This window comes from Spinacia oleracea, chromosome 1 (assembly GCF_020520425.1).
Source record: "Spinacia oleracea cultivar Varoflay chromosome 1, BTI_SOV_V1, whole genome shotgun sequence".
NCBI classification, from domain to species: domain Eukaryota; kingdom Viridiplantae; phylum Streptophyta; class Magnoliopsida; order Caryophyllales; family Amaranthaceae; genus Spinacia; species Spinacia oleracea.
In genome coordinates this window covers 17,329,418-17,339,447 of record NC_079487.1, presented here as the reverse complement: position 1 = coordinate 17,339,447, position 10,030 = coordinate 17,329,418, and the positions used below count along the sequence as shown (strand labels likewise).

Here is a 10,030-nt window from a genome sequence, read left to right as displayed (position 1 = left end):
GCATTCTTATGGCATGGGGTGTATGATGACAATAGGCCTGGCCCTGTTGCATGGGAGACTTTGTGTTTTCCAAAAGAACAAGGTGGCCTTGGTTTCAGAAATCTTGCCATTTGGAACCAAGCTGCAGTTGGGAAGCTAGCTTGGGCAATTGAGTAAAAACAAGACAACTTGTGGGTCAAATGGGTCCATTCTATTTATATAAAAAGCAAATCCTGGCAGATGTACACTCCCTCCATGGCAGCTAGTTGGGCTGTCAAATACATCTGCAGAGCTAAACAAGCTTGTATTCAGTTCACTGGTTCTTCTTCTTGGCTCACTTCTGCAAAATACTGCATTAAAGACAACTACAAGTTGATGAGAGGTTCCCGAGACAAGATTAGATGGAACATGTTTGTCTGGAACAGGTTTTCTATGCCAAAGAAAAGAATCATATGCTGGATAGCTTTACAAGACAGATTGAAAACCAAAGCAAGGTTGTTCCCCTTAGGCATTGGTGCTGATAACCTGTGTGGCCTTTGTGGCTCACATCCAGTGACTGGAGCTCATTTATTTTTTGAGTGCAATTGTAGTATTGATTGTTGCACTGCCATTATGCACTGGCTAGGTTTTAGAACCTACAGGTCATCCCTTATCTCCCTCTTCCAGTCGGTTAGAAGATATTTCACTTCTGGGTTCAAAAGAAAAGTCACTTATGCAGTGATTACTGGGGTGGTTTACTCCATCTGGAAAGCTAGGAACTCTTCTATTTGGGAAGGGTCTGTCCCTACTGTCAAACACACTGTTTAGCACATTCAGTTTTGTGTAAAAAATAGAGTTAGTAAACTCATAGGAAAGAAGATTAGCACTAGTGAAGCTCATTGGTTTGCTAGCTTGTAATTAGTTTTTTGGGGTCTGATTGGGGCTTTGCTTGAGCCTTGCTGGTGTTTCAGTACTTGGTACTGATTAGGTTGTAAATTGTTTTGGTTGATATATATAAATCCTCTCTTGTCAAAAAAAAAAAAAATCCGGAAACGGAAATATTAAATATTTGTTCGAAACGGAAATTAATTCCGGAATCGGAAATGTTAAATATTGTTCGTATCGGAAATGAAATCCGGAATCGAGAAATTAATCGGAAGCGCGTCGTACGAATTAGCATCGGACGAGCTTGCTAGACGAAGGCCCAGCACGAAGTCAGGCCCACGTCCAGCAAGAGAAATGCGCGCCACAACGCACCAGCCAAGGCTACGCCAGGCCCACCGCAAGGCAGGCCCAACGCGCGCCCAAGGCTGCGGCAGCGTGTGGGCTTCGTGACAATGGGCTGCGAGTGCTCGTGGGCTGCGCGCGCGCGCGCATGGCGCCCCTCGTGGGCTGCTGTGCGTGCGTGTGTGTGTTTGTGTTCACATACGAAACCTAAAGCGTATAGGATTCATTTAATGATCAAATTCCTAATCCTAAAAGATAAATTAATTAAATAAGAGTTCTACTAGGATTCTAATTTAATTAATTCGTATCCTAGTAGGATTCCAATTCTCTTTCCATACCCCTATAAATATGTGGCCTGGGTTCACAATTTATAACGAGTTTTGAAGTATTCAAAGTGATTTTTGAGAGAAAAAATTCAGTCACATTCTTGCCCATAATTGCCGAAAATTATAGTACCTTAAGGGCGATTCTAGTTGTTCAATCTTAAGGCGGATCCAGACGTGCTGTAGACTATCTACGGAGGGCCGACACTTGGAGTCCTACAGACTTGTTCTTGTTCGGTTCGGGCGCAGCTAGGGATGGCACGCTACAAAGTGTATGCACCTAAATTATGCTATATGATTATGTGTAAATAATATGTTTCCTGGCTTTATGGTTTTTCCGCATGATTTATGTTTATTCATATGTATCATAACCTAACAACCGATGCATCTAACTTTGCCATCGGAGGGGTACTTATGCAAGAGGGGCATCCTGTAGCCTATGAGTCTCGCAGGCTCAATGATACTGAGAGGCGGTATCCAGTGCATGACAAGGAGATGACAACCATCATTCATTGCTTTCGGACTTGGAGGCACTATCTGCTTGGGAGTCGGTTCACCATCATGACCGACAATGTGGCTACGAGATATTTTCAGAACCAAAAGAAGATCAGCCCCAAGCAAGCTCGGTGGCAAGATTTCTTGGCGGAGTCCGACTATGTAATACCTCGTATTTTTCTATAATTATAAATATATTTTATTATTGAATCAAAGAGTTTTCTTGAGAAAGGGTTCGAAGAGGCGACTCCTCGACGCCATGGCTACCACTTGAAAGCAAGCTAAACGCAACAACAATGGCGAAAAATCAAAGCCAACAACACCTGCAGTGAACAATAAGGAAGCTACTCATCATAAATAGGCAGAAATTCCTAATGGAGAGGATGATGATGCGATCTCGGAACACTCTGAAATTCGAACAAACCCAGACATTGAAGCTGTGTTGGAGGAACAGATTCTCACCCCGAAATCTGCTCTTGAATATCTACAACGTTAATAGGTCAGGGATGATTTCAATGCGTGGCATAATGGGCTACAATCAGGTAACGATTCTCGTTCTCATTTTCAATCGAAAAATGGGGGGAATCGATCAATTTCTGATCAAATTTTGCAATCTGTTGATAATGTTGATAATACTGTGAATGAGCATATAGGAAGACACATTAATAACGTGAATACTGAACCCCTACCTGAAATTGTACAAATTGAACTTGAAGATATACAGGATGAGATTTCATTTTGGGAATTTGCAATTTTACTCTATGTGTTGGGGGCTAACCCACCACAGAATGTCATGGAAGGCTATGTAAGGCGCATTTGGGGGAAATTGGGGGTAGACAAGGTCTCACTGGTGGGAAGGGGATTGTTTCTAGTTTGTTTTACCACCATGGAAAACTGTCAAAAGGTCATCAATGGGGGGTTTCATTTTTTTGATGGGAAACCTGTAGTTGTGAAACCTTGGTCTGCTGACATGAACATAGCCAAGGAACCCATTAAGAAATTGCCAATATGGATCCAATTGCCTCGATTGGAAGTGAAATATTGGGGGGACAAAAGTCTTGCTAAGATTATAAGTCAGATTGGTACCATGATCAAAGTGGACCAGGCTACTCTGAATAGAGATAAACTAATGTTTGCCAAAGTTCTCATTGAGGTAGACATTGACAAAAAATTCCCTAATGTGATACAATTCCTGAATGAAAATGGTGATAGGATTGAACAGAAAGTCAATTATGAGTGGCTACCACTGTCTTGCACTTTATGCAAAGGTTTGGGGCACAGTAATAACACCTGCATAAAGAAACTACAAGAGTCACCAGGAAAGTCTTGAGACCAAAAGATGTCTCACAAGCATCAACCATAAGGGAGGAGATGTTAGGTTATGATACATATGAACAACATAAATCATGCGGAAAAACCTATATGCCAGGAAACATATTAATTGCACATAATCATATAATTAGTCTAGGATGCATACACTTTGTAGAGTGTCCTCCCTAGCTGCGCCCGAACCAAACAAGAACGAGTCTTTAGGACTCCAAGTGTCGTTCCTCCGTAGAAATTCCACAGCACGCCCGGATCCGCCTTAAGATTGACCAACTAGAATCGCCCTTAAGGTACTACTGATTTTCGGCTAATATGGGGCAAGTGTTTGGATGATTTTTGCTTGAAAATATTACCTTTGAAATACTCGAAAAACCCGTCCATAAATGTTGATCCTAGGCACATATTTATAGAGGTATGGAAAGGGAATTGGAATCCTATTAGGATACTAATTAGCCTAATTAGAGTTTTATTAAAACTCTTTTAAACTAATTCTATCTATTAGGATTAGGAATTAATCATTGAGTGAATCCTATTAGATTTAGGATTTGCAACGAACATAAACGCACACGAGCACGAGCATGCCGCACAGCCCACGCAAGCCTTGCGGTCCACGCGAGCAGGCGCAGCTCGCAGCCTATTCATGCGCGCGCGCCTTGGCCTTCCTGGGCCTGGCCTTGCGTTGGGCCTGGCGTGGCCTTGGCTGCGTTGTGTTGGCGCACTTGGCTTGCTGGACGCGGGCCTGGCTTCGTGCTGGGCCTTCGTTTAGCAAGTCTCGTCCGATGCTAATTCGTACGACGCGCTTCCGATTAATTTCCCGATTCCGGAATTCATTTCTGATACGAACAATATTTAACATTTCCGATTTCGGAATTAATTTCCGTTTCGAACAAATATTTAATATTTCCGTTTCCGGAATTATTTTCCGATTCCAAAAATATTTCCGATTCCGACAATATTTCCTGTTCCGGCAATATTTCAAATTCCGGCAATATTTCCATTTCCGATAATATATTCCGATACGTACCACATTTCCGTTTCTGGAAACTTCTACGATTTGGGTAATATTTATATTTCCGATATGATCCATATTTCCGTTTCAGGAAATATCATCGTTTCCGGAGTATTCATTGTTTGCCTTTGACGATCTCAGCTCCCAGTGAAACCAAGATCCGTCGATCCCGAATATCCATAGATGGAGTATTTAATGCCATTAAATACTTGATCCGTTTACGTACTATTTGTGTGACCCTACGGGTTCAGTCAAGAGTAAGTTGTGGATTAATATCATTAATTCTACTTGAACTGAAGTGGCCTTTAGCTAGGCATTCAGCTCACTTGATCTCACTGAATTATTAACTTGTTAAGTAATACTGAACCGCATTTATTAGACTTTAACATTAAATGCATACTTGGACCAAGGGCATTATTTCCTTCAGTCTCCCACTTGTCCTTAGGGATAAGTGTGCATTTCCTAATTCCTTTGTCACTCGATGTTTGCTCTTGAACATAAGGTAAGAGTTGTCCTCCTTATTATGTCCAGAGGTGTTTCTCGGTGTCAGAGTTCAACTGATCAAATAAACAGATAATCACAGCCTATGATTCATCTGAGCATGGCCATGCATTTTACAGTTTCTAGCTCTCCGAGTGGCCTTGTACAACTTTTCAGCATCTCATCCGGATTTATGGGAGGACAATCCCAATATTGCGATCTTGAGATTAGACTTCGTTTGATAGGTGATTACCTGAGCGTTGCCTTTATATCCTCCTTTTACGGTGCGACGGTTGACAACGTCAAATTAAGCAGTTCTCAAACAAGTAATCTCAAATCACTCAGGTATTGAGGAATTAGTGTCTAATAATTTTAATGAAATTTACTTATGACAGATTTTCATCTCTTACAGTAAAGTTTCATAGGTCTGTCCGATACTAGTCTTCCCAAAGTAAGTATCTATGCATATGATTGCGACATTGCCATGTCCACATAGTTCAAGAAACAGAACTACTAGTCATCTTGCATTCTAGTCGTCTAACGTTTTCTATGCGTCCATCTTTATAGAAAACTCCGACCAGGGACCATTTTCAACTTTTGACATTCAAGTTCAGTTGATAGACATTTCTTCTTCACAGGACTAGTCCTGACAGTCTATCTTGAATATATCGTCAAATTGAAAGGACTCATCATTTAATACTAAACCAAGATTAAATGGAATATGAAAATTCATTTCATATATGATAAATGTTCAACCCCAATGTTTTTCAACCATAGGTCTTTAACCCATCTTTAAAACAACTAATGGAATTCAAAACTATGTTTGACTTCCAGTACCACAATGTGAGTGTTGTATTTCACTTGTTGCATTGGTTTAGTTATCATGCTTTGCCAATCTTAATATCCTTTTCATCGAATGTCTTTCGAGATAGGATGATAAGATATTTTGAGTTTTTTTATTATGTGATCTAGTCTTTCTTACTACATTAGTGATTCTACGCATTTTGCAATGAAGAACCATTAAGTCAGCAGACATGTGATCCACCCAAGTTCAGAGAAGAACTCTTTCACGTAAACAACCCTGGTTTATTGCTTCTTAGGCAATAAGTACTTTTACTTCAACTGTTTAGGTTGCTAGTGATGCTTTGTTTGGATTTTACTTATCCAAGAAGTTCACAGATATGTGGAAGACTTTCCAACTGTATCTTAGAACATAGAAATTAATATTAAATTTCCCACGCAACAACTCATGGTCTCCAATCCATGTTGTCATTTCAAAACACGATGCTCTATAGCTCGTTCTTGCCAATGGTTAACTCCAAAGGGATCTTTCTTGATCCTTTGCCAGTGTTTATGCGCGTAGCATCAATATTTAGCATATCTTTATTTCCTTGAATCAAGAACTATTCCTATGTACCTTTTCAAGTACCATAAGTTTTTCTTGATCTCAATCTAGTTGATCTTCACTTAGATAAATAGAGATTGGTATATGTTCATCATGCCTGAATTCTTTTGGCGAACCTCATATTATATCATACATGATAAATTCTTTTGCAGAATAATTCCCAATTGAATTCTATTCATTTAACTTTAGCTCATTCAATTTCAGTAGATACTGAATCCAGCTAAATTCTTTGACATATAATATAGGTTAAGAATCTATTCAGATCCTTTGATGTTTAACATAGTAAATGCTTATACATAGTTCAAACATTCCTTCACTTAGATTTATTCATATGGGTCGAATTTTTTCGATGGAGTCTTTCGTGTTTGATTTAGTAAATGTCATTACTTAATCTTAAAACAATATTATAAGATCTTTTTAACTAGATCTTAATACCCAGTATGTACTAAGTTTCGCCATGGTCCATCATTGATGAATAATTTCAAACCTAAGTGATTAGCATTTGAATTTTATTTCACAATAGAGAGATATGTGTGTGATACACATAGGACCAATTAAGTTTTACGTGCTCCCACTAAACTTCTTATATATATCTATAACAATCATGTACATTTTATGAAACTAAAATACTTATTAGCTTCACTAAAATAGATTTCTAATTCCCAATTGCTTGCTTAAACCTGTACTTAGATTTCATAAGCTAGCTTTTGTTTTCAAGTATTTATTTGGATCCACAAATCCTATGACATGCCATGTACATAGTTTCTTCCAACATTTGACTGAGGAAGATGTTTTGTCATCCAATTGCCATATGTACCAATATGCAATCATTGCTTGAATTATAGATTTGAGCATTACGATTATGCAAGAGGTTTCAACACAATCCACGCCGTGAATTTGCTTATAACCTTTAGCAACTAATCTAGCTTTGTGTGTGAACAAAATTTTATGTTTGATGGTTTTTATCCTTAAAACAAACTTGAAACTAATAGGTGTGAAACTATTCTTGTAAATCAACAAAATGTCAATTTTGTCATCAAAACATTGATTATGTTCTATGGCCTTTAACCATCTAAAACATTTGAGTCTATATATGGCCTCTAACTATTTTAGGGAATCTAGGTTTCGTCATAGCTTCCTTATAAGTCACAAACTCATTAATCTACATGATAATAGTTTGACTGTAAGTTGTAGGTTTCTTAACTATCTAATAGAAGAATCTCATAGTTTCAGTGACTTGAACTCTATGTCTACTTGGGTATAGAACATCAAACAATAGAATATCAACAGACACATTGAAAGTCCTTTGAATATTCTTTTCTCCTTGAAGCACTTGTAAATTCTTCTAAGAGATGTCTATTCTTTAAAGCCACTTCTAAAGTCCTTAAAGAATAAGTTCGGATTTTCTAAAGCACTTCGAAAAGCCTCCGGAATGTCCGTTTATGTTTGTTGTTCGCCTCGAAAACTTTCGAGGTCTATTTTCTCCCACTTGTCATTTTGGAAATGAATCTCCAAAAGGACATTATTTCGAGCAAACAAACATTATGTTCTCAAAAATTCGTGGTAGAAACAATACCCTTGTGTCTCATTTGAATAAATCACAATGAAACATATATCTATTCTTGGGCCTTAGTTTGTTGAATAACAAACACTAAGCTCCCACTGAGTTTAGTAACTCTTTAGATATATATACTTGAAAAGATATCCTGAAATTACTTTACAATAGCTTTGACGAATTTGGTTTAGTTTAGTGGTAGTTGAGAATTTTGTTTAGAAATTATAGGAAAAGTCTTTATGATTTATCATTGATCGAATCAATTACTAGTTGACTTCGATCATTCCAACGTAGATATGCCATATCTTATGGAGCTAGATCGTGAAATTACAACACACAATCATTGATGATCATTCTTGACTTAAGTAATCATCAACATGATCTAACCTTAATCTTTATGATTTCTTTCCAAGTGTATTTTATACCTCTGAATCTTTGAACTAGCCAAACAGATTCAAACTTATATCAAATTGAGTAAATAAATCAATATTCACTCTGATCCAGGTGATATAATAAAGTCATAAATATTTCTTTAGCTTTGAACTCTATTGTCTAGGCGTTCTAACAATAGTTCATATCTTTTGTTACTTTCAACAAGTAAGACTAGCATGTCTTAAATTGATCTAGAAATCAATCAACTTTCAAAAGTCCATCAAAATAGAGATTTTGAATGTTAACTGGTTGATATGGTCTAAGCAACAATGCCAAAGATTAGTGGAACTCAAACCAAGCGATTGATTTGAACCTAGTAAAGTTCTTATTGTTAAAGAGTTGTTTGTTTTAATCAAGCATATTGACTCAACCCGTAATTGACCATTTCATTCAAATAAACAAACAAACATTGTTTTTGTTTTTCTTGAATGTGAGACTTTCTGTGTTTGAAAACAGAAATTAAGGTATGCTGATTATGGAACAAAATAGCCATTAAGTTCCAGCCTTGAAAGGACTTAAAACAAACTAGATGACCCTACAATAATGTAGCATTGCCATACTTCATTTCCCACTTGTAGGTCATTAGTGTATCCTAACTTCCATTGTTTGAGTTATTACCGAAGTAAGAACCTAAAGCGCTATATGATACCAAGGAAGTTTGATTGCTAGGTCACTTCTCTTTAAATATAAACTTATAGGTAGAAACGGATTCGAAGTTCCTTTCACTTTTTCCTTGTTTTCCTATTTATTGTACCCTTTCTTATAGCCTTAAGAATTGAATTCTCTAGTGTTGACTTTTATACTTCGTTTAGACATGTCCAATGTTACTACAACAAAGTTCTTACCATTTTAATTTATGTTGAATATTTTGTTTCAACTAGATGATCTTACCAGAAGCTTCTAAAGTTCTCTAAGCATCGATCTATTCGAATGTCTAGGGGGTAGACTCATTCGAGAATTAAATAAAGATGTCAGGTTGTTAACCATTGGTAAAGCTGAGCGTTTAAACTCAATGCTTTATGATCTCAAAACTACATTGTAATTTGAGTTCTTAAGCACCAATGGGTTTGCCATTCGACTTTGATACTCGAAAACAACCATAAAAGTCGCTAAAAGAAACGTATATTTAAATTGCTCATTTTCTCTCATTTTCGTGAATCGTTCTTGGATTCACTACCAATCGAGGAAATTTACTGTTACCTTTCTAAAAGGATTTACTGCAGTGCAAGATATTTAATTATAAACAATAATTAAAACATACATTGAAGCATGCAAAGTCTAAACATTTATCATGAATAATAACTTGAAAATTAAAGCAATCATGCAATTCAAATAAGTAATTAGCATTTTATTCGATTTTATTGTTCCGGCAGGTGTGAATAAAATGATTCCAAGACCCTAAAACCATTAAAGAATTAAGCACATTATGTATTTAGACTTAATTCTAAAATATTTTAGGTAAGCAAAGCCTTTGCTAATAGTCTAGAAACTACTCTTGGTTGATACGTACGTCTAAGAACTTATTTGATAAACCTATCGCATTTGCCACGACATAAAAGGACTCCTTACTTATATCGTCGAGTTTCACCAAAACTAACATGTACTCACAATTATTTGTGTACCTTACCCCTTTAGAATCAATAAGTAACACCTCGCTATGGCGGAAAACTATTATTAAGATTGATGTAAAGGTTATCCATGTAAGTGTTACTTTGGCATGGCACCTTTTAACTCAATTTTTAAGTTTGGAACTTAAGGCTCTTACTATGTTGGTTAGATTTTAAGTGAACTAAAATCCTTAATCATGCAACATAATCAAG

At 37.0% G+C, this 10,030-nt stretch overlaps 1 protein-coding gene across 1 annotated transcript; it reads left to right on the top strand.

Moving 5' to 3' along the window:
- The first annotated feature begins 234 nt into the window (after window positions 1-234).
- On the top strand, window positions 235-786 carry LOC110776390 (uncharacterized). The gene has a single exon (XM_021980946.1). It carries the CDS (start codon window positions 235-237, stop codon window positions 784-786), a length of 552 nt encoding a protein of 183 aa, XP_021836638.1.
- Window positions 787-10,030: the final 9,244 nt, after the last annotated feature.